Source organism: Anser brachyrhynchus, assembly GCF_964034855.1.
Source record: "Anser brachyrhynchus genome assembly, chromosome: 2".
In the NCBI taxonomy this organism is placed as follows: Eukaryota; Metazoa; Chordata; class Aves; order Anseriformes; family Anatidae; genus Anser; species Anser brachyrhynchus.
In genome coordinates, this window is record NC_137695.1 from 17,851,141 (window position 1) to 17,877,441 (window position 26,301).

The 26,301-nt window shown below is 41.0% G+C and overlaps 1 protein-coding gene across 1 annotated transcript; it reads right to left on the minus strand.

The window, feature by feature from the left end:
- Positions 1-10,935: 10,935 nt before the first annotated feature.
- Positions 10,936-25,792, minus strand: LOC308188836 (uncharacterized protein). Its single transcript, XM_080578261.1, has 7 exons — positions 25,207-25,792; positions 22,835-22,903; positions 20,712-20,865; positions 18,822-18,982; positions 18,286-18,489; positions 17,675-17,856; positions 10,936-17,413 (listed from the first exon to the last, which is right to left on the minus strand). Exons 2-7 carry the CDS (start codon positions 22,893-22,895, stop codon positions 11,855-11,857), a joined length of 6,321 nt encoding a protein of 2,106 aa, XP_080434387.1. The 5' UTR covers positions 22,896-22,903; positions 25,207-25,792; the 3' UTR covers positions 10,936-11,854.
- Positions 25,793-26,301: the final 509 nt, after the last annotated feature.

Below are 26,301 nucleotides of genomic sequence, written 5' to 3' on the forward strand. Positions count from 1 at the left end.
TCACACTGTCAGCAGCTGGATGTCCCAGCTGCTCCCCAAACTCAGCCTTCAAAGTCTCTCACCACGGTCCCCTAATTGCGAGGAGGACTAAAATCATTTTCTTTCGTAGCTTTCAATTGTTTCGTCATGGATGGCAACATTTTCTCCAGCAATGAATCAAAGGAAAGAAAGGAAAAATACAAACAAAACAAAACAAAAAAATTAAAAAAAAGAAAGAGGCAGATAGGTAGTTTGGGAACAAAAAGCAAGGGTAAAGATAAGATGGAGAGCTGGAGGAAGACAGACTCATGGCCACACAGCTGAGACGTCCGCCCGCAGACCTTTCCAGGCAAGTGGGCTGGGAGTCGGGGATGGTTTTAACTTTGTTTAACATGGCACACAAAACAAGCTGGTCTATTCATCTGTCTCGCTCTCTCCCCCCCTTTCTTAGACCTACCCTTTTATTGCATTTTGAACATTTCATTCTGTGGTTTTTGTTCTTTTTCAAAGGCGAGTTAGCCAAATATATTTTAAATGGATAAATAGTCAACATATTAAGGCTTCAGATGCAAAGCAGGTTTTAAGAATTCGCCTTTCCTTGCAAGACAGTCCAGAATCATGCAGGAATTAAAATCTCATGGTGCCATGGGGAGTATGTGAATTCCAGGACTACCAAAGTAATTTTCCTCGAGGTTTCTGGGCAGTTTTGCTGAGGACAACTCAGCAGAAAGTAGTTCACCAGACCCAGCACTGCCATGCCACCTTCGCTGCTGGTTATTTCACTAACACAGGGAAGCTGGTGTCCAGAAGAACAGCAAAAATGCATGTCATCTCCCAGAGGAATGAGGAAAGCATCACAGGAGGAAGGAAGATGTGCATGGTCGAACAGGTCACGTTATGCTCCTCAGTAGAGTGGAAAGAAACAAGAGTTTTAGTTTCAAGCCCTCTGCCTGTTTCTGTACATTAACTTTCTTTGTGGCTCATTGCCATAGAAGTTCCTCTCCATCAACATGAAGGCAGCTTTGAAACCTGGTTCAGAAGTGGATACCTGTGTTCTTAGTCAAATGAACCCATCAGTCCAGGCAAAGCTCGCTCATGGGTGAGAACCAGATTTGAGTCCACCATTTCAGCAGGTTTGATATACGATGTGATGTTAACTCAGTCTCAGTTTACCCTTGAGCCCCCCTTGCCTGACCCTCCCACATCTCCGTGCTTTCCCTGTGCATTGCCCAGCAAAGTGCTGTCCATGGAATTTCACGGTTCAGACCCTGGCACACCAAGCTAAACCTTGGCCTCGCATATGCTACTTTGCTTCTTGGCAGCACTAGTTCACATTGTTATGTCCATCAGGTGCAGCTGCAGGATTTTGTGAGCGCTGCAAAAATTGTGGAGGAAATCAGGTTTTCAGGAGACAGATCTAGGTGATGCTACAAGTACTGGCAGTAGTGAAAATTTTCAGGTTTCATTTCTGTTCCATAAAAGCACCCTAACCATACAACAAATTGCATTTTGACATTCAGATGTTCTGCACCTGTTATTTCTCTTTATTTGATGAATGCAGTAATGGAATTTATGTTAAGCAAAATGCCAATTTTTATTTAGCTTTTGTATTTTTGCAGCTGCAGCCTCTACCTTTGAAGTCCAGAACCGGTGATCTAAGAGACTTTGACAGTTCAGCAGTCAGTCCTCCTCAGCAGCAGCAAAATCCAGACAGGCCATGAGTTTTTTTGTGATCACAGCAGTACATTGGAATGGCCACTGACACACTCTCAGAAATGATTCAGGTAAAGAGCACGGACATGCTGCCGATCAGGATTACCTCCCACCTCAGACTTCTTATATTCAGAGTTAGTGTTCATGGAGGAGTAATCTTTTTTCATCAAGTTTCTATTACATATCACTTACCCATTCTTTGAGGACGTGTTTTCTCTGTTTTCCTCCTATATTTGTGTGCTATTTCTGGTCTGAAAACAAGAGAACCTCAAGTTTTTTTTGTGCATTGCTTGCTGACCTCCTCGGCAGTTGCATACATCCCAGGCAGCATCAAATCCAATTCTGTTGTGTTAAATTCAGTTTTCTTTTTCCATAGTTTCCAGTACTTGATTCAAGTTGTGGAACACAACTGGGACATGTAAAAATGAAGAAAGACATTTCTTTTTCTGAGTGCTAAAGCCAATTATTTCTGAAAAGCGCTAGCAAACTTGGCATTTCCATGGGCAAGCAACTTGGCAAGTCAAGAGCGAGTGATTGATTTCTTGTGTTCAGCTGCTCAGCTGTGTTTTCTATTCTCAATTTGAGGTATTAACTGGAAGTGCAGAAAGGAGAAATAATTCTGTTGGTTTTCTAGAGGGATGGGCAGCCTGTATTTTCATTCTCAGACATTGTTTATACTAAACCGAGCACAGCTCATGCCCGTACTCATAGAATCATAGAATCATTTAGGCTGGAAAACACCTTAAGACCATAAATTTCAACTGCCTACCTAACTACCTAGTCCACCAGTAAACCGTGTCCCTAAACACCACAAACACACATTTCTTAAATACCTCCAGGGATGGCAACTCCACCATTTCCCCAAGCAGCCTGTTCCAATGCCCAACCACTCTTTCCATGAAGAAATTCTTCCTGATATCCAATCTAAACCTCCCCTGGGGCAACTTGAGGCTGTTTCCTCACATCCTATTTTACAGTCCCAAACTCTCTAGCTTCTTCTCATTTGTGTGGAGATGCTTAAAACAGGAGGCTTCACTCCATGCTGAAAATCTAATGTAGAGTTTGAGATCACAGTAACATTTCATCATGAGGAAGACAGCTCACATTGAGCACATTTTTTCCTGTGTAGTTCTTACCTGGATCATAATATTTTGACATTAAATCTTTCAAATAACATTTCCATAATATGAATTGTGTCTGCTTCTGGAAATTGTCATTTCCACTACCTATTGGCTTAATTAGTGAAAAAGGAGAATAACTTGAGATTTTCTCCTCAGTTCACATAGTGAAGTAAAGGTCTAGTGTGTCAATATGAAACACTGCGTTATTTGGATTTCCTAATGGCTTAGCAATAAATTGAACTGATGATGAGAAATTACAGATCTGCACAGGATCCTGTTCTTCGTATCTTTATTATTGGAAAGAAATCCAACACCTGGATGAAGTCTTCCTTTATTTCTACTCTGAGAAATGTAAGGATGTTTTTCTAAACCAGCACAAGGGCCCAAGTGGCTTCCTCAGTTGTCAGACATGTCACAAGTAAATAAAGCTACTTTTCTGCTGACGGCTGACACATGTAGACTTGACATTAGTAACACCATAATGCATTTTGTCTGACATTGCCCATGCACGATCCCCTGTCCAGTTGCCTAGATTTTTGCCAAATGCAGGCCATAAGCCTAAAAATATTTTATCCATGTCTACATAGGCTGCATTTCCCTGAATGTTCAACAAATTCAGTTTGGCTGTCTCCACAGGAACAACAAACATGTGAGCTAACTGCACTGGATTCCTCTTACAGTGGGGAAAGCAGGTTACTGAGAGAGGGGAGTCATCATACCTATTGTAGATCTCCCCTTCTGGATCAGATAATCATGCCTTATAGTGTCAGTCACAAGTGACTATAAGGGGAGCCCAGGCTTATCAGCTGAGATGGAGACATCAATTTCGGAGCATGAGCATATGCTCAGATCACTCCTTCGTTTGCTCTGTCAAAATGGCTCCAAGAGTCAGTCTGTGCGAGCTCTCCTCAAACTGTCTTTTATAATGCAAACGTGGAGCATATTCCCCTGCACAAGAAGAATTCACACATCTCGGTAGTCTTTCTGGAGTTGTACATATTTTTCTTCATGTCCGAAAAGCCCTTTCATTGTTGCTCCAGGTGCTGCCGTTTGTTCTTTACTGGCCCTACAAAATCCGTTCCTCTTTTTCTTTCACATCGCCCCCTACCTGGGTTTCACACCTCCAGACCCTTCTTTGCCAGAAAATTGACTCCTTCTGCCTCATGAGTCTTGAAGGTGTCCTGGCTTAAGCTTTGCTTCCAGTTTAAATCCTGGCTATAAAAATCCATCCCCGTGGCCTACAGGGGGTGCCGGACACATTGAGCCCAGTGGGACTACAGTTCCTGGCGAGTAAGGTGCTTTTATATGCTGTCTCCAGCTCTTTTAGGACAGTCGTCTGAGCCCAGAATTGGTAAAGATTGTGCAGATAGATACTGCCTACAGACACTGAGAACAGAATATAGATTTCAGGACTGCAGTCATGGGGTTTATGTCTACTTATTTTCCCTTAAAGTCCTTAAAAATTTTCCCCCACTTTGGAGAAAGGAGATGTGAAAGATACCTTCTATTATTATTATTATTAAATTAATACTGTGATTAGTAAACACTTTCAAAGGAAGAGGAAGAGCTTCTTCAATAAAGTGCAAACATTTTGCAGTTCACCTACAACTCATAGTCTGTTTCATTCCTCTTGGATGTATATCCCTATGATGTTAATGGTGATTTTCTGAAATGAAGTTATTTGTACATAATTTGGTGAGAAGTTTTGGAAAATATCTTTTATATATAATTTCCTGAGATCATTTAACACTCAGTTTCTTTTACAGCGTACGATTAAAGACCTTTTAGAGGAAAAGATGCATCTAAAATATTGATTCCTACTTGATCAAATGAATTTAAAATGTCTCCTGTGTAATATGAAGTGCTGTTCTCACCATGAACTAATCAGGAATGATTTGCTCTGAACTGAGGAAACAAACTGAAGAGGATCTGCGTCTGAAGCAGTAGATAAGACTAATGTCTCTTAATGGATTTCAGGCATTATACGGAGTCACAGATAATGACTACCTGCATAGAAATTGTATCCTGTGTTTGATGTATAGTGTTTGCTTTTAAGTTTGCAGTAGACAATGCTTCCTTACAAATACGAAAATGTTTTATTATAGTGAAATTTGTGAATAGTGAAATTTGAATACAATGCTATGATTTTTAACTAAAATACTTCTAAAAGTATGCTGGGATTTCCAGAATTGACTCACTGCTACATAAGCATCAATGGAGAAATAAACAAAAACAAACAAAATTTCAGACATGTCCCAAAGAGTGGTACACATGCTTCCCTTAAATTTGCCTCTGAGCTCTGCTTTCAAAAATGTGGGGTAAGATTTCCCTTAGAGCATGAAGGGTGGTCAGGAGGGAAGTAAGGAGAAGGAGGGAGATGAGACACGGACTTCTGAATGGTTGTGTTCATTTTTTTTAACGGGACTCTATTTAAGGTGGAGAAGTCAAAGGTTTCTCAAAATTTAAGCTAATGGAAGTGATCAAATCCATCTCCCAATGGATTAGAGGAATCCCAGCAGCCTCAGATATGTGGAGGGCTTCAGTGCAGCTCTCCAAGGATCCAAGATGGTACAAAACATGTCTTGTTTTGTTATTAACCATTTCTGATAACTTCCTCTGAGGTCACAGTACAAACACTAAGTAGCAGAGTTAGGACTGCATTCCACCGTCATCTTAGAAACAGGTTGGTGAGACATTTTAATCCATTAACTGCATTTACTGAACCATTTACCTGGATCAGTTTAGAAGAAGAAAATGCAGGTTGTCTTCATAGGATCCTCAGGTTTGGCTGCCTGGGCTCAAGGCCAAGGCAGCTCAGCTGGGACAGTGGGAAGGGGCTCCCAGAGGTGCCATGGGGAATTATGGCCACAGCCAGCCCTAGTCCTGGGGGTGATGCTTTTAAACTAAGGCTTCATCACCTGGGCCCCAGCAGAGCTACAACCACCACTGTGTCATGGAGCTCCCTTGGCCTGGCCACAGCCCCTGATGTGCTTCTAGACTACATCTGCAGGCTGACCTGCATGTTATCAGGCGTTATATGATCCAGGCAAAACAAGACATTGGTGTACTTGCATGAAAGTGAGGTTGTTAGTTCAGCCAGAAAAGTCCTTCCATACAACAGGTAGATGTTTTGATGAATTGCCCGAGGCGGAAAGCAAACTGTACATCTGTGAGCACGTTTTCTAAGGAAATGTTGGGTCTCTTTCTCATTAATCGTGTTTTTATGTCACTGCTGTTGAGAACATATCTGACTAATTGAATTTCTGGGTGTACACAGAGAAGAGGAGGTAGGCATATTAGCAGTTTGGCTAAATACATCATCAGGATCTGATTGGAAAAAATAATATTTTTCCATGTACTGTGCTAGAGTCACAATTATCTTATTACTGATATGCATCCCGCTAATGGGATCCTTCCTCAGATAATGGGATTGAGAGTTTGGAGGCTGAGAGCACAGAATGTTTAGAAATATACTCCATGCCCCATGTGCTTAACATTATCTGAGATTAATTGCAAAGACCAAACAATGTTGTCACTAAAAGCCTTCTGTTAAACATAGACTTCTTTAACAAATAATTTATCTAATTACAATCCAGATTTTGAGAACACTGTTTTTCAGGTGGAAGGGACAGCTGCAGCTTTCTTCAAACTATCATATGTTTGACAGTAGCTGATGAAGAAAAAAAAAAAAAGAAAAAAGAAAAAAAAACATTTAATCTAATTCAGAGGCCTGAGCAAGATCTGCAAAGTCCTGATTATGATATCCAGCTATGATACTTGGTACTACAGAACATCACGCAGGACATTGTCACTCCTAGAACAGTGCAGATTGTTTTTGTGGTTTTCTCAGTCTATTCTTTTTCTTGGTTAGCCTTTCCTTCACTTCCAGCTCCTTCCAGGTTTCAGGATGTCAAAGATCTGATCTAGTGTGTCATCTGCATGCATTTTCCATGCTATATTTCTGCTCCTATGTCCTACGTACTGTCAGACATAAGCTATAGGGTAGTCAGTGCTCTGCCATCGCTGGGCTACCCTGCACTGCAACCTGCTGCTGCCAGGATTGCCCCAGCTGCAGCTAAAACTCGCATCTCCAGAGCATTCTTCAAGATCAGGTTTCTTACTGTACTTCTGGGGACTGGCAATGGTCTTCTTTTTATTCAAATATTCTGGCCCCTTGGAACTTCATGGCAGATCCAGAAAAGCAGTCAAAAGCAAAGCACGTAGAAGATAGGAGCTGCTTTAGCGCCACCTCAGTGCAAGTGCCCATCAGTAGGTGATGGAAACCCAATTTTCGAAGTGCATGGCTGCGCAGTGCTGACCAACAGTGAGAGTTTGGGCAATAGAAAGCCAGAGAGCAGCAATGGCTGCAGCCAGCTGGAGTTGGTGCTTCTGTCTCACAGAATCAGACCTGGCTTTCTCAGGACTTCAATCGATGATTCGTTACAACCACACAATGGGGAGATGTATGGGAAATTCCTACATATAGTTAAAGTAACTTGAATGCCTACATTGCTCAACAAGTTGCCTCGGGAGCTGGGGATACAAGCCCTGGAGTCAGCCTGCTTTGCATGACCCTGTCAAGCTCTGCCTCCACTTCTTCTCTCTTCTCTATTTCTCCTCCAGTTTCACAAAATCATCTCAATTTCTGCTTCCATCAGCATAATGCAATAGTGGTTTACAAAATACAGGGTGGACATCTTTGTTTTGAAGTGACAACAGATTGCTCATGGATATCTCTATTCTTTCAAATGTAGTGCATGACCAAAAGACAATGTGTTTAAAGTCTTAAAGCAATAGTAAGATTATTTATATAAAAATTATAAGAAACCATCTAATTTTTGTAGTGTTTTATGTGATTATGTTTTGTAGTGTTTTATGTGATTATGTTTTGTAGTGTTTTGTGTGGTTATGTTTTGTGTAGCTTAATACTTAGACTGACACAGAAAACACCTGTGCTAAATACAACCATCAATACTAGAAGCTGACCTGGCAAATAAAAGCATACTTATCGAAACACAATTAATAGCCTTCAAATATAAAAACGTCCTGCCATCAGTAGACCCCACAGCTCACTGACAGGGTTATTGTATTGCAGAATATGTGTGCTTTCTTGAGGTGAGGCTTTGGCTGAAGAGTTTAAGGGTGGAGTGGGGGCTATTGGGAATGCAGGCTGAACCACTTCTTTTTCCAGCTATAGGCCAGCTTGGGAAGAAGCTGCTCCACAATGGCCTTCATTGTGGTAGATCAAGGGGGATTTTCTGCATTCCCTCTTCCTGTCACTGTCTTAAATAAGAAATGTAACTGCTCCCACTTTGAACTTTCACACTGATAGTTCATTCTCGGATGTTGGGCATACTCATATATTCCTCATCTGCTGCTCTGACAAGTGTTGACATGGATGGCTTTAGCATCAATATAAGCCTGAATAAGTGCTGTGCTTCAGTTAACACCTGTGCAGAAGCTCTCTGAAAGTTAGCTCTAGTGCCTGCAAGAACAAAGGTGCCACCTTTGAATTCAAAGTGTCTTTCAGCAGCAATGAAGCTCTACTACTCTTCTCAAAGGGATGTGCTCCCTTGGTCCAGGCGTCAGACTGAGTTCTCAGCACCTCAGTGACCATGTAAATCTCCTTGGCAGCAAGCAGGAGATGATGTGCTTCCTAAAGTCCATATGAAGCCTTTGATTCTCTGTGGACCAAGATGACCACAGAAGTTCTTGGGCTTTGCTCTCCGCCCATCCGGAGCATCTGCCATATTTGTGTGGACTTCTTGCTAAGTTTTTCCTCCTCTCTGGCACAGGTTGATTCTTTGGAATTGATTCACGTGCCATGATTGTGGACTTGTTGGAAGCTGGAAAAATACCTTTTAAGACTTACAGGCAGAGACATAACCTGTGATTTCTCATTGACTCTTTACCCTTGAGTGCTTTCTTTAACAGTTGTGTTACGAAATTGAAAGGTGTCTCATGTAAAGGTATAAATATTTATGTCATAGAGACATCCATGTGTAGAGACAGCAAACAGAGAAGCTTAATCAGTGTGACCCTTGCACAGGGGACAAATAATACACCCACCCAGGGCAGGAGCAGGGGCATGTTGGTAGTCAGTTCTCTGTCTCTCTCTCTCTCTCTCTCTCTCTTTCTCTTTCTCCCTTTCCAAAAGAGATTTTTGTAATGTGACAGTGCTGGAATACACAACTGATTACACATTTGGAGACTTTATTTTTTAAAGAAATCACAGAATGGGTGAGGTTGGAAGGGATCTCTGTGTTTCTCCACTCTGTGAGTTGCCTGGCTACTGCCAGAGGTTTGCAGTTGAACATTCAGTGTGTATGAGGCCCAGCAATTACAGCAATTAAGCAATGCCTGGAGTGAGGTGGAAGCCTCACAGGCCAATGTTGTTTCAAGTGAGTTGGGAGAACAACCTATCTCTGTTCTGAACGTTGGCCTCAACCAACCCCTACCCCTCTTTTCTTTGTAACCGACAACACAACAAGCCTTGTTGAGAGCCAATTGGTACATGATTAATGACTTAGTCCCCCTCACCAAAAGTATAAATCTGGCATTTGGAAAACTACACTTTGAGGATGAGAGCTCCAGTTATCAGACCGGTCTATGGGCCTGGACCTTTCTCCTCCCCAGGTTAAGGATTCTTTTTTGGTAAGCCTTCCGCCTCCGACAATGTTGGATGTTACCCAGGAAAATATTGATAACTAAAGCACTGAATTATTAACTCAAGCTCAATTATTGCCATAAGTGAATTTATCAACAGCAATTCTGAATCTGTTATATCTGTCACCTTAATAAATTACATATCTTTTCAACTTTGTGAAGCTGTCTCAGTGAAAGTCCTTGGCAGGGCTCTGAAACAGGCAAACATTGACTCTGATGAGTGTCTACACACGTAATTCTTTAGACATAAACCGCTGACCAAGTCTGGGACTAGGATTGAATCCAGCTATACCTCAACTCCTCTTTGAGAAGGTGTTTAGAAAGTGAGGGGGTCCTTTCTGAACCGATCACTCAACGGGAGGGCCCCTCTCAGCCGTATACCTTAACACAACAAGTACCTTGTACAACAAGATGAGGGGAGTGCAGAGAATGCTATTTACCTTCTTTGTAGGTGTGCAGATGAGCTCCTATCACATAACCTAACACAAGCGACCTGGACAGGCTACAAGAATGAGCTGACAGGAGCTTCATGAAATTCAGCAGAGGAATGCCAAGTCCTGCACAGGAAACAGACTAAGCCCTGCAGCAGTACAGGCTGTTGAGCAGTTGGGATGAAAAGGACCTGTGAGTCCTGGCAGGCAGTGAACTAAACTTGAGTCCACAGTGCCTGCTGGCACTGATGAAGGCTAACAGCATCCTGGACTGCATCAGCAAGAGCACAGCCTGTAGATCAAGGGAAATTATTCTCTTGATTTACTCAGCACTCTTTACCCATCTGGAACAATGATCCAGTTTTGGACACCCCACCTCCACCAGCCCAGTATGGGAAACATATTGATAATCTTGAGTGAGCTCAGCAGAGGGCCTTGAAGATGATAGGGGGCTGGAGCACCAGAGCTCCGAGGAGAGGCTGAGGGAACAGGGCTTGTTCAGCCTGGAGAAGAGAGAGCTTCAGGAGCACCTAATACCAGCCTCCTAATATGTAAGATGTTACCAAAAAGAGAAAGTCAGGGGCTTTATGGAGGTACATGGTGGATGAACATTCATCTGATTATAAGGGGAAAAAAGTCACTATGAGGATAATTAAGGACTAGAACATGTTGCTCAAAGAAGCAGTCGCATCTCCATCCTTGAACATTTTCCTGACTTGACTAGACAAAGCTATCAGCAAACTTGTCTGAATTTGGTATTGATCCTCCCTGAGCAAGAGATTGGACATAGCGACCTTTTGAGGTCTCTTCCAGCCACAGTTCTTTAATGACGCTATGAATAAAGGCTATTCCTCCCCAACCATTTGATGCTGATGTGTTGTCCCTCTAGGTGAAGTCAGTGCTCCTTAACAAAGCAAGCAAACCATGCCTTGGTTCCATTATTTCAGAGGTCCCCTGCCTTCCCAGCCAGGCGCTGTGCTGTCCCTGTGTTAGGGTACGGCTGGATGCTCCATGCACTGGGGAAAACTGCTGGAACTGCAAGGGATATCTGAGAGGGAAATGGTAATTAGGTATAAAATGGAGAAACAACACAAAGACCCTGTTCTCATTTAAATAGATTATAAAAATAGTTTCCTCCAGCGTCTTTGGGGGAAAAGTTGATATTTTCTTTTTGGTGTAAAGTAAGGGGCAGCTGTTATGATTAGGAAGATTTAAACTCGGAGAGTGGGGAAGGACAAAAATTAAAATAGGACAGAGGTACACTTTAGCTTTTGCTTTCTAAACTTTTGGACTATACTTGTTTATTTTTTGGTCTTTCATGAAAGACTAACAAAAATGGTTATTTTACTGACATTTTTGTTAACATTTTTGCAGACACGATATAAGGAAAATATAAAGGTTTGGTTTTTTTTTTTTGAAAGAAGCCTTTTAAATTCACATCTAGAAGAGTGTTTCAAAAGATGTCCAGCTTATACACATTCAATAATAATCAAAAAAAGTATCATACATTAAGAATATAATAATGGTAATGAATTGTGATAATACAATGTTACTATACATAGACATTCATCATTTAGAATGGTGAATTCATCATTTTCATCAAGACTTTAATATGGTTAAAAATACGCAATGTGCTTTAATACACAAATTTACCAAATAACTGTGTATGTATTAGTTTACCTACTTCCAGTTAAAAATACTGAAAACAAAGGTAAAAGATATTGAAAGGATCAAGTCAGAATGTTGACTGAAAGTAATAAAGCTATAGTGCAACAGCAGAAGAAACCGGTGTGGGGTTTTCTGGGTCAACACAGAAGAATACATTCAGCATAACCAGATGTTCTACCTTGTCTTTGCAATAACATATTCTGCGATACTACAAAGGGTCCAGTTATGTTGAAAACTACACAATTCTTGAAAGAGCTTTCCTGGATGAGAAGATTCCTATAGCCAGCTCCCCTGTTCTGCTCTATCATCTGCAGAGTTTTTTTTCTCAACAACTTCATTTCCATTGGTTGCATCTCCTAAAACTACTACTAAACTTGATAGAGTGGTGTGAGGATCAAGCAGTTTCAGGAGAGGTATGTCCACCTTTCTTTCTTGAAAGACGCGGTTCTGAATTGTCAAAGCTAACATAGAGTCTATGCCTAATGATGAAAGAAGTGTGTTCATGGTTAGTTCGTCTGGGGTCAATCCAGTGAGCTCACTCACCAGTGAGGTAATATAGTCTTCAGACTTGACTAAAGCAGTACCTTGGTCTTGAGTTTTCTCAGAGATTTCAAGCTTGCTCCTGAATTCTTCTGACATAAGTGACCTGAAGCGATTTTTGAGTGATAAAATCCGAGTAAAAACATGATTAAACAAAGTCTGAAAATTGAGTTTGACAACAGCTTGCTGTGGGTTATTTGTAAGTAAGCTCTTCCTGAGATACTCATGAATTTCATGCACTTGAAGGACATCGATGCCCTTGGATGCCAGAATGCTCTGAATCTGGTCTTGATTGAACAATATGCCAAGGTTCAAAGCACCCCAGTTAATGGATTGGCCTGAAAGCCCACAGTTCCTCCTGTAGAGGCAGAAGACATCCAGGAAAGAGTTTGCAGCTGCATAGTTTGCCTGTGTGGAATTTCCCAGAAAAGAAGTAACAGAGGAGTAGCACACAAAGTAGTCAAGCTCATGGCCTTTGGTAGCCCAGTGAAGATTTATGGTCCCTGCCACTTTTGGGCTCAGAACTTTCTGAAAGTCAGCCAATTTCAGAACTTCAAGACGGCCATCATGTAAAACCACAGCACTTTGAAAGACACCTTTGATTGGACTGCCTACAAATATTTTTGCAATGGACTGGAAAGCTTTCTCAACATCGTTGGTTGAAGTAACATCACACTGCACAAACACTATCTTGCTCCCTTCATACTGCTTCTGCAAAGCCTTTATCTCTTCTTGCTTCTCATTACTTGGAGTTTTCCTGGAAAGTATTGCAATACACCCTCCTCCATTCTTGGCAATAAATTTCACAGTTTCAAAGCCAAGTCCAGTGAGACCCCCTGCTACTACATAAACAGCATTCTGCTTAAATATCTTCTTCTGGGGTTCATACACCGGTACATCTGAAACCATGGTGATGTTCCTCTGCCTTCTCAGTACAGCAAGTGGGACAGATTTGCAAGTAAAATATGACATCACAGAGTGCTTACTTTCAAAGCTCTCATTTTGCTGAAAAACAGAAGCTGGCAGAGATTTAAACCGTTTCATGTCTATTGAACTGAGCCACACATGCATAGTCTTTTGCAATTCCTTTAGAGATGCTTTCTGTAAAATGCTACTAAGTGTGAGGACATGAAAGCTGATATTTTCATGATCAAATCCACTGACATTATGAATACATTCAGACTGTTGATTGCCACATACTATAACCACATCTTTAAGAAAGTTCATGTGGGCCAAATCCTGCTGAGACAGTCTGTGTACTGGAGGAAGAACAACAAGGGCATTACATACATTTATACACTGGAACTCATCGGGAGATGGACTTGCAAGTACAACTTTCCAGCCCATCTCTTCTGCTGCTGCAGAAAGAACTTGGCACAAAACTGATGATGGCTCCTTAGAAATAATACCCAAAATTCTGCCATGTTTCCCCTTGGGTAACCTCTGACTTAAGATTTCCCACGCAATTATAAAGTATGACACACAAGGGACATTCTGAAAGCAAGGAAATTTCTTTACATTGAAGCAAACTGTTCCTGGAATCTGAATTCTGGATGATGCAGCAGCTGGATAACATGAAACCACGTGATCTCCCACTTTAACTTTCTTCACATCAACACCTATTGCCGTTACAGTGCCACTGAAATCAAGAGCTAAAAGTCTGTGTTTGTCTATTGCTTGGGAATTCCAGTACAGTGTATTACCAAAGTTCCGACTAGAAACACTAATAGGAAAATAATCTTCTGAGTGGAGACATATTTTATCCACTTGAATTTCAATGCTCTGTTTTTCAAGCCGAGTAGTAGTGCTGGTGTATAACTCTGCAGACAAGTCTTTTGCTGTGTATGGATCAGCAGTGTACAAAGTGAATGTTTCTGAATTATGGAGAGGTCTTATGGGTTGGCTGTAATCTGCATCTACAAAAGGTGTGCGCCTGATTTCAGCCACATAAATTCTTCCTTGGCTGATGTAAACTTCTGGGTATTCCTCACCTCTGTATTTGCTAAGAACGTCTGATAATGCTGAGATGTCCAGGGAGCTGGAAGAGCTGAGGTCAATTATCTGAAATGTAATTTCTGGAACTTCAACAACACAAGTTCTGGTCATGCCATAAAGTGCAAATGCACAGTTAATGTGGTCTACATTTCTTTCTGTTGTTCTGTAGCTGATAACTCTGATTGAACAGTGGGACTTTTTCTCTCTTAATGCCACAATAACTTGGCGATAGGCTTCACAACACTTTGCCAGTTGGTCTACCACTTTGACTGGGGACTCTTCGTTTAACTTTTGAATTCCCCACAAGAACAGAATTTCATCATAATCCTTAACCTCTGCTTTCATTTTGTTCTCTCTGTGGACTTCCAAGAGGGCTTCCCAGTCTTCATACATAACATATCCGGAATCAGGATGCAAATATTTTTTGAGCTGTTCAGCTATCCCAAATTTGTCAGCAAACACTAGGACTCTGGGCATTGCACCCAGATGTCCAATCATCTGTGAAGGAAAGACTTCTGCCCACTTGTTTTCAAACATGAACTCGTTGTCTCTGGAAGACGCTTGCTTCATGAAAGTGATGGCAACACGCTTGAGTTCAGCCAAAACAGAGCCATGTTTGTCCATGAAGCATCCACAGACCTCTAAGCAGTTCCCAATGGATTTACTTGTTCTCATGTATATCATCATTTCTTCCTCCAGTGGTCGGAGCACCACCAGGCTGCCTATCCCTGAGGGAAAGCCTGCTCCGGACTGCAATGTCTTTGAGGTCATGACCGCAGTCATCTGCAGAAAACAGTCTAGCAGCACTGGATGAATACAGTAGCTGTACATCTCTCTGACAGTCTCCTTGTTCACCTTTATGCTTGTTATAGCTTCCTTTAGTTCTTGGCAATAATGCACATCACTGAGCTGCCTGAATACGGAGCCGTACTGAAAGCCAACCTGAGACAGTGCTTCATAAACATCCTCTGTGCTAATCACTGACCTGCATCTGTGATAGACGTCTTGGAAGGAGATGCTGCTTTCTTCCACAACAGCATCAGACATTTTTGTAACTTGGCCTGAAGCATAAACTGCATTGGAGGAAGAGAGTATCTCAAAGGCTGTCACTACTTTTTGTGGTCTCAGCTTGATATTCAAGACTTGGGAATTCTGTGTGAGAACACATGGTGCTGAAAAGCTGATACTCAACTGGCAAGTACTCAGAGGCACTTTAGGTGTTGAGCTGCTCATCACACAGGCCAGACCAAGCTCTACATAAAAAGCACCAGGGACTAAAGGCACACCATTGTTCTTATGCTCATATAAGTAGGATGTTGTGTCCTGAGAGAGCAGGCAGCCAAATTCTGTGCTGTCACTGTTCATGTTATAAATCAAAGGATGACTGGAGCTGACACCTCTTTGGTTTGCTTGTTGATGGATAGCTGGAGAGGTCGTGACTTTTTTACGATCAAATTGGTACCGTGGAATGGCCACTGGAACACTTTGATAGCCATTATAAAAGTGCTGCCAGTTGGGATTATATCCCAGTTCAAACAGATTTCCTACTAGGCTAAAGAGTGTCTGATACTCCACATCAGACTGCAAAGAAGAGAACACATGAGTGACTCTCCCTAGAGTTTCTTTTATGCTTCGCTGCAATGCTCGGTGAGGACTTATTTCCACAAACACCACATTTTCCCTGTCTTTAGCTGCAGTTTCTATGGCTTGAGTGAAAGCAACAGGCTCACGAGTATGCCGGGCCCAGAATTTGCCCTGAATGAAGTCATTTGCAGAAGCAGCCATCCCAGTCAGCGTTGAAATTACTTCAATTTCCCCCTTCTGTTTTTCTAAAGGCTGTATGGTCTCTTCCAACTCCCCAAGTATCATATCCATGCTGGGGCTGTGGTAGGCAGCTGGGACATTTAAAACATGAAGAAAGATGTTTCTTTGGCTGAAAGCTTGAGCTAAATCTTTCTGGACCGCATCCACAGCATCCGGATTTCCAGACAAGGTGCATGAAACTGGGCTGTTGAAAGCTGCAATGCACACCTTTCCTGAATAGGGATGCAGACATTCAGCTATCTCTTGAACAGGGATATTTCCAACCACCAACATCCTGCCACTGGGAGTCTTTGCCTGCAGCCTGCTCCGGTGATAAATCACTTTGACAGCATCTGCCAGGGAAAGGTACCCAGCAAAATGTGCTGCTGCAATTTCCCCCACTGAGTGGCCAACAGCAGCGACTGGCTTAATGCCCCAGTACTTCAGAAGGGAAGCTAAGGCAACCTGCAGGGTGAAAAGCATGGGCTGGGAGAGTTCCGGATTCAGTAACTCCTTCGAGCTGCGACCTTTTGCTGGCAGGAGGCTGATAGGAGCATGTTTCTGAAAGAGTGCTTCTATTTCCTTACACTTGTCTCTGAACAGGGGCTCTGAGCTCAGCATTGCCTCACTGAACTCCTTCAGCGTTACACCATTGCCACAGAACACGAACACCAGCTGTGGCTCCACCTTTGACATGGCAAATTCAGTGCTTCTTGCTGACATAACCTCTTGCTGCAAGTGTTGGAGAGAGTTTGTGACAAATGCTTTTCGGTACCTGTAGTTGGCATGGCTTCTTCTGCAGGCAGAGGTATAGGCCAGGCTTGGGAGAGTTATGGAGTTTCTTGTGCTCAGCTGGTCAGCTGTATCTGCAATTGTCATCTGAAGGGACTTACTAGATGCTGCAGACAGCAGAACTAATTCCAGTGGCCTCTTAAAGGCAGGAAGAGGCTCTGGCTGCTTAACCTGCCTGACTACAACATGGGCATTGGTTCCTCCAAATCCGAAGCAGTTGATGCCAGCCACCCTTCCATACTCACCGGAGTCTTCCCAGGGCTCAACAGTTGTGGGAATTGCAAGGTTTAACTTCTCTGTATCAATGCTGCTCATCTCCTTTGAGTAATGCAAAGATGGAACAATCTTTCCATGATGCATCATTAGAAGCACTTTGATTAACCCTGCTGCTCCAGCAGCGGATTCAGTGTGGCCAATATTTCCTTTCACTGAACCGATTTTCAGAATGGGAACTTGCGAAGATCTGTTTTTACAAATGATACTACCTAGGCTTGCAGCTTCAGTAGGGTCTCCAGCAGCAGTTCCTGTACCGTGTGCTTCAATATACTGCACAATGGAGGGATTGACATGAGTTTCATAAATGCTGCGCAGTAAGTTCTCTTGCTCTATTTGAGATGGTCTTGTGATTGGAGTTATAGACCTACCATTCTGATTTACTGCACTGATGTTTATAACACCCCAGATTTTGCTGAAGTCTTCCATTGCCTGTTTCACAGAGAGAGAAAATTATCTTTAATAATCTCATGCTTTCCCTATATAGGAGAAAAAGAACCAAGAACAGACAGACAGTAATACTAACTTTTAAATTTGGGATGTCTTTCCCATGCTAGGAGAAGTGCATAAATGGTTGTTAATATTAAGCTTGAATTAGAAAAGCCTTTTTTCTAGAGTAATTATTGGAATCGGAAATAAAAAATTCAAGCAAGCAACCAGTCTTCTTTTAGACTACTTCACAAACAATCTTACCTTTTTCAGTGGTTTGAGGAAAACAACACCACAGCCTTCTCCCCTTCCATAGCCATCTGCCTTTTTAGAGAAGGGTTTACTTATTCCCTCTGGAGAGATCATTTTTGCTTTACTGAGAGATACAAAGGTGCAGGGTTCTATTATGCAGTTTACACCACCACAAATAGCTGCTTCACAATCTCCTGGAATAAAACAGAAACATAGTCATGTTGAGAGGTCCAAGATGATAGACAGAAACATTTTAATTGTCTTTAACTTAATGGATTGAAAAGGCAGTTATTATAGACAGGCTATATTAATAATACTATTCATTATTTGAGATATTTTAATTTTCAGGACTGGAATCTGTCACTGAGGTACATCATTGAAAGAGAAACCAATACAGTTCTCTAAAACTACATGAGGATATGGTTAAGAAAGTAACACAATTCCTTACAGCAAAAGGTTTCCTTCTTCTACACGTATGGTGAATATTTCTGAGGCACTAGAATCTTTTAGTACTCTATCACTGAAGATGAGTCTACAGAAAGTTTTATTAATTCACTGAAGCAATTCTAAAATATTAAGTATCAATCCTAACTTCTTTGCTTACCATCTCTTCAGTCCATTACCTGATTTAATTGCTCGCAAGGCATAGTGCAGAGCAAAAAGAAATGACGAACAAGCAGTGTCAATTGTCAGCGATGGTCCAGTCAGATTAAATGTGTAGGACACCCTGTTAGCAGCTATGCTCATTGCTGTTCCGGTACCAGCATAATGATTTATTTCACTCGATGATTTGCTTTTTATGATTTCATAGTCTCGATTCATAAGACCTATGAAAATATCAAACATGTCACATTAACATGAGAAAACAAAAGGGATGTACAGCTCTGAACTTGACATACATGGAATACAGGCGATCTCAAGTCCATAAGCACTTCAGTGCCTCAAGACACTAATACGGACACCTAACAGTAGATACGTTAATTATATGATGAACTTCTAGAGTAACCTAATACTCTTTCTCCACCAAAAAATAACCAGTAGTGTCATAGTACTGTAGCCTTAAGTTCTCCAATGCCAGAGATACAAATAAAGTTTACAAAAGAGTGTTCCATTCTTTATGAGGTTAAAATGGACATTATTCACCATGAAATTTTCTTACCAACAAAAACACCTGTTTTGGTGCCACTGATGGCTTCTACGGGGACTCCTGCATCCTCCAGTGCTTTGTATGTGCATTCTACCAGTAACTTCTGTTGTGGATCCATGGATTCAGCTTCCATATTATTAATTCCAAATAGGTGGTTGTCAAATACATTAAATCTGTTAAAAATACATAGACCAGAAAATGGTATAATATGTATACAATACACATTTATTTCTAGACCCAAAGTATACATTTTTTGCAATGTCATGAAAAGCAAAGCCATAAGTGATGTTGAAACCACAGTTCCTGTTTGTGAAATTCAGAAGGAAAATATTATAGGCCAAAGATATTTTATTTCCTGCCACAAAATATGTATTTTTATCAACTATTCCACATTTCAGAGTTGTAAGACCACGCATCAAGATTTTTATTCACACTGTTGAATTATCCCACTGGTACCAATAGGACTCCTTACATTAAGAAAATTTGCAGAATGAGACTCCCTCTGCTGCAATGTCATCCCTGGCAACAAGTTTTAAATAGATATTGTCTTCTAAGTTATTTAAAGGCAATGTGGACCAATGGCTTTACAGTTTAAAACTAACAGATATAGGACCAGCTCAGATGCTTCCAAGAGATGCCTGTACCCCTCTAATAATAAATGTAAAATATTTTATGCGTTTATGTGTGTTTATCTTTAAGAAGTCTTTAAAAATAAGCCCACACTTTCAAACAACCAAGCTCAGACTTAATCTTGTATCCCAAGATCACATTTGTATGGCCTTCTGTCTTTTCTTGACTTTAGAGGAGAATTAAATGTCTAATAGGAGACTAATTACTTAAGTAAGTAATTCTGGGTCTCACAATCCAAACCTGTTAAGTGTTAATCCCAGGAGCCAATAAGATTACTTCTGCACATGTCAACTTCTCATTGGAAAAAAAGGCATGAGGATTTTTGGGAAATGTGTATTTAAAACTAAAGACACTTATGTTGATCTGACTGTAGTTTGCTATTCTTAGCACAAGTAATAGCCCTCATACAGCTGTGCTGATATCTCTGATATAATTTCACGAGACATCAGGGATGTAAAGGGATACATACTGCAGGTTGCTTCTCCATGTCTTCTCTGTACACTAGGATATTTATACATACATAATCCACCAGTATGATGAAGGACTGACTTGGATAAAGAGGGCGAATAATGAAAATGTTTATTTTTGAATACATAACAGTATCAGTCCAGGTAAAAGCAAGATTTTTATTAAATTATGTATAGTCAGGTTTACAAGCAAGTGTAACAAAGATCCCTTTCTTGACCATCTAGCAAACAGACTTTCTTGCTTTGTCTCTAAATTGTCTCAGCTTCATTTAAATTAGAGCCAGAACAGTATTAGGTCCTAAGGTCTGGCAGAGCTGGCCAAACTTCAAGCTGAAGCTGGACAAGATTCACCAGGCAGTTCATATAGCTCAGAGCCCATACTCTGCCACCTTCCTCCACAGTCTGTAAGTAGACATACGAATTCTCTGGCAGGCTGTAGCCCACCTCAGTTATGGTATATACCACCTCATGCATAATGCACATGCACTTGTGCATACCCAAAATGCATACACACCTGTTGTGTGACAGGTGACATCAAGACATGCTGGGTATGAACATACAAGTTGGATTATGTAACCAAAGATCCTATGTGGCCTGTGAATAAATGTGCTCATAAATGTCATATAACAGGAACTCCTGCAATTTGATAACTGCAAGTTTGTCATGTGAGAAAACCTGTCATAAAAGAAAACCTGTTCCTAGGTCCAATTTGTAATGTCTCCCTGTGGCTTGTACTCTCTGAAAGGCTGGACACATTAGTCTAATTACAAAAAAAATCTGTGCCACAGCACAGTAACAGACTTACTCATTGAGAAGAGCAGCACGTGTCGTACATGCTTTTCCTGGCTTGTTACTGTCTGGATCATACCACTCTTTGGTGTCAAACCTCTCTGGGGGTATTTCTACTGTGCAGTTTATGCCTTCCTCCAGGACTTTCCAAAAATTGTCAATTCCTTCACCTGTTGTACAAATATTTCAAAGAAGATTAAGTTATGTTCTCCCCTTCACCATGTATATGTAGAAATGTACAATCTGTTACATGGAACTCCCATGTATATATCTAGTTTGCTGAAGTAGAATCACCACAGATAAAGAAATTATTATTCTTTGGTGACAGGAGGATGGAAAGGAATGACTGATCCTTTCACTGCATGCTTAAATGTAAAGTTACCCCACAAAACTCTTAATAATCTCTCAAGAAGATTTAAGATGTTTTTCCAAGCAAGTAAAATATCTCTAGCAAGTTGGCCATCAAAGAATCAAAGTGAATGGAGTTTAATCTAGTTGGTAGATGGTCACCATCTGGTATTCGTCTGGGTTCAGTAATGGGGCTGGTTTTGATTAATATTTTTATCAGTCATCTGGATGAGGGGATCAAGTGCACCCCCAATAAGTTTGTAGACAATAGTAAGTTATGTGGGCCTGATTATCTTCTTGAGGGTAGGAAGGCTTTGCAGAGGGATTTGGATAAGCTAGATCGATCAATGAACTAATCACATGATAGTCAACAAGGCTAAGTGCCAGATCCTGCTCTTGGGTTATAACAGACCCTCAAAGTGATACAGGCTTGGAAAGAGTGGTTGGAAAGTTGCCCAGCAGAAAAGGACCTGGGAATGCTGGTCGATATCTGTCTGAATATGAGCCAGCAGTGCCTACAGGTGGCCAAGAAGGCCAATGGCATCATGAAAGGAGGTTTCATCGAGGAAGGTGTTGGTTGCTTTCCTCAGGTGACAAGTGATAGAACACAAGGAAGCAGTCTCAAGTTGTTCCAGGGGAAGTTTAGACTGGGAGACTTTCTTCGCAGAGAGGGTGGTCAAACATTGGAATGGGCTGCCAAGAGAAGTGGTGGAGTCCCCATCCCTGGAGCCATTTAAGAGAAATGTAGACATGCCACTAAGGGACACTGTTTAGTGATGGGACTTGGTAGGTCATGTTGATAGTTGGATTTGATGATCATGAAGGTCTTTTCCAACCTAAATGATTCTATGATTCTGTGGTTGAGATCCAGAACTCCAACTATGGGCACTGAGGCTATGTCTATGCTATCCTCTTAGCCCTGAAACCAGCTAACATGGCATCCACACTGTGTCCCACATTTATCCTCCTCCCAGCTTCCACTTCCCTGTGGCATGCTGGTGGTAATCTGTATCATGCCCAAGCACTGACCAGGGGAGCTCTGGCATGGGCCAACACTGGGATGGAGACTGTGATAACAGTAACAATGACTGTAGGACAGCAGTCCCACCTAAAGTTAACCATCCCTGGTTAGTCCATCATCATAGACATAGCCAAGGACACTAGCTACACATGGAGTAGTTTAAGGGTTCCCATCACTCAACTTCTTTTGAGGCAGGTTCATTAAAAAAGCTCTGAAGATGCGCAGTGCAGGATCAGGACACAAGTTGCATTTATTGCACGGAGATGTAACCAAGAACAATGTATCTGAAGAGAGGCTCTTTACTGGGGTGTCTGGACCAATAAATGGCTTGAATCAAATTAGTGTTTAATGCTGCAGTAAGAGACTGCTGCTACACATTTTATAGTGCTTTACTGGAGTACTGACAGCTTCAGAGCAGCAGAAGAACCTAGAAAGCTCTCACAGCTATCTAAACATCTCCAACCATCTAATCTCAGAATGCAGAAACCTCAAATCACTCCTGACATATTGTTTGTCCGCATGAGTTTCACGTATATAGCTCCATGTCCTGCCCACAGCCAGAACTGCACATCTCGCTCTCAGTGGACAAATTTGAACCAAATGATTCTCACCACAGTGTGAACTTTTAAAAAGATCCTACAAGTAGCAAAGCAATGAATTCCAGAAAAGTAAGAGAGAAATATATTCTTTTATGCCACCTCAACTTTAATAAGTGAATGTGCTTTTCAATATTCATTCAGCATCCTGCTTTGTATTTACCCAAAACTTACCTCCAGGAAAGTTGCATGCTATTCCCACAATAGCAATTTCACCTCCAGTCTCTGTCTCCATTCTCTGGGCTGCACAATACAGGTATAAATGTCAATCAGATCAATCAATTCTACATTTCTCATTAGATAAATATTAGTTTTGTCCTGGTTCCAGTTAGGACAGAGTTAATTTTCCTCCTAGTAGCTGGTAGGGTGCTATGTTTTGGATTAGGGTGAGAAGAGCGCTGATAACATGCTGATGTTTTAATTGTTGCAGAGCGGTGTTTACACCGGGCCAAGGACTTTTCGGCTTCTCGCTCTGTCCTGCCAGCGAGCAGGCTGGGGGTGCAGCAGGAGCTGGGAGGGGACAGACCCAGGACAGCTGACCCAAACTGGCCAAAGGGGTATTCCATACCATCTGACGTCATGCTAAACAATATATAGGGGTGGCTGGCCGGGGTGGGGGGGCCGGCTGCTCGGGAATAGGCTGGGCATCGGTCAGCAGGTGGTGAGCAATTGCATGGTGCATCACTTGTTTTCTTACACATTATTATTATTAATACTATTATTATTATTGTTATTATTATTTTCCTGTCTTAATAAACTGTCTTTATCTCAACTCACAGGCTTCACTTTCCCGTTTCTCTCCCCAATCCCAGAGAGGGAGGGGGGAGGGTGAGCGAACGGCTGTGTGGTGTTTAGCTGCCAGCCGGGTTAAACCACAACAAGTTTAAAGGGTGCATTTCCCACAAGCACATACACTTGTTAAAAGGTAGATTAATCTTGAGTGATCTACCTTTGGCTGTGATGAGAAAGGACACAGTCCAAAGGTGAGCAGACCTGCAGAGTATGTTTCTTTCACATTTAGAGGAAAATCCCCAACTAATTCCCCAGATTCCCTTACTCACAGGCACTCTCTTTTTGCTGTTTAACCTCTGCTACTCCCTTCACCAGACAATCTGCTCTTGAGCCTTTTCTTTGATCAGCCCTGCTTCATACTTTGGGAACAGTAGGGAAATATGCATTGACCAAGGTGCACTTTCAGCTCTATCATCTCCATCCAATTCAGAAAACAGAGTCCCCAAGCAGACTCTGCAATTTATTGGTTAAAATCAGACTAGCTAAACAGGCAACAGGTATCTAAATCACCGTCCTCTATGTTCAGAGGTTAACCCCCATAGGCCATGCTCAAAGCCACCAACAGCTATGAGATCTCTGTTTTGCCAATAATGAGCAGTCTCCAAATAGCACCACTACAGCCACACAATAACTTCCCTTTCATCTCATTTCTGGCTTCAAAGAGAAAGCTTTTTGTTGGGAAGAAATTCAAAGTGAAAACATGGTATTTTTCAACAAATAAAATGGCAAAAAAAAAAAGACATTGCACATCAAAAGAAATATCTCAGCATAGACTTTAAAGCTGATTTGTTTAACTCTGGGAATTGAAGCTGGGAGTAATACAATTAATTAGAATTCACTAAGATGCCTGCATCAGAGCCCCTGCTGGACTTAATTCATCCTACAAAAGGGAGAAGGGAAATGCTGAAAGGGATTTTTAGCAATGTTTGGCAATGATAAGATTCTCGTCTCAGTGATACCACCGTAGGTCCCAAAGGGCCCTTCAACATTACTGACTGCAGTGAAGCAGAGATGAGGCTGATTTACAGCCCCAGAGATCATTCATAGCTATGATTTCTAGGGGGTTAGTTTTGAAATGTGAAATTAAAAACCACTGTTCGGAATCATCCTTTGAAAAAGTTACTTCACAGTGCCAAGACAAAGTTAGAGGGTCACCTAGTAAAAATAAAGAGACCAGGATACGACTTTCGAGGTGCAAATTCTATTTTAACAAAAATAATTCTAAAATGCCATGAATTTTTTTTTATTCTGGCTCTTTCAAAATCATCTCCATCTTGAAGAATGGAGAACCCTTCCAAGAAGTCAGAAAGAAATATGATCATAAAAACATGTAAACATATTCGTGACTTGGGATCTTTTTTTCCACGCTAGCCACTGCTTTTATTTTCTATTTCTAATGATTTATTCTTTAATTTCTATTTTGAATTTCAGTTTCCATTCTATTTCTATTTCATACTTTAATGTTTATTTAATTTGCAATTAAAATCCATTTAATTTCTACTTGTGTTCTATTGATTTCTATGTTATTTCTATTTCATATTTTAATTCCACTGCCAACCTAAAGCTGCAAAACTTGCAAAACTGCAAAACAAAACAAAAAAAAAATAGATACTCTTACCACAAAAGTACTTTGAAGCATTTTTTTAAGTTAGCATCTAAATAGCATATAATGGAAAAATAAGGGCATTCTGATTGTAACATAAAATATGTCTTTGGCATCTATAGAATTATCCAGGGAGATACATAACTCTTACCTTATATCGGCCCAGTAGGGTGTACTAACAGGAGGAGTCTTTGAAAGTCCTTTATATAGGGTTCTGGGTGGTTTCATATTCAAGTACATGCTAAAATGTGAACGCCTTTCAAAGGAAAGAAAAGCAAATGAGTCATTGTCATTTATCAGTAGCTCTGATTAAAGTTCAAACCTCCTTCTTTGAGGTAATGCATTCTTGCTGAAATCAAGTTTTATACTAGGACAAAAGTAAGATCTGTCTTATCTTAACTTACCAGAGTCATAATTGCAGATACCATCCTTGCCATGAGATTGCCCAAAAGAGTTGTAAGAACATGTTTTAAAAGGCTCTAGTTTTGAAGTAACATGTCAAATTGGTTTGTTATTTATCTCAACTAATCTGAACCAGTATTTGAAGCCCTTTGTGTTTCCTGGAGGCACCATTTGTGAAAACTAAGCACAAACTATTAAAACTTGTGTGTCATGTTTGACGCTACGGTTGCAGAGCAGTAGTGTTTAAATATGCAAGTATTAAAAGCCTTGTTAAAAGACAAATAGTTACAAAATATTTAAGCCCACTAAGAAATCAAAAGCAATATTGAGCTCTCCTAAATACTCCTCTTTTCTTAAAAGCAAAACGTACATTGGAATACCCAGAAGCAAACTCTGAAAGCAATAAGTCCATCAGTCTCTGCTCAATGCCCCAACTACCCAAACTCATCTTTCTCCTTTTCTTATTTGCTAATGGAAATATAACCTTGGATGAGTCAAGAGAGTTCATATGTTGTTTTTTAGTGTCTTCCCAGGCTGTGGGAATCAATTGTTCCCAAAAAGAAAGAAGACAACCACTGTCCTGAGAGGGAGGAAAAAAAAAAAAAAAACTGTCACTGAATAGCTATTAAAATCTGCTCTGAAATCTCAAATTCTGCTCTCACTTTCATAGCTGTAAATCTCAGTCCATCACTCTTCTGAATTTTTATTGGAAGTTATTTATGGACTTCAAATAAAATAACCCACATGCTGTGTCCAGTGTCATGACTAGGCTGATTCACAAGGTGGTTACTCTGAAGCTAACTTTAGTATCCTTGTATTTTACACATGCCTAAAAAGCAATCTT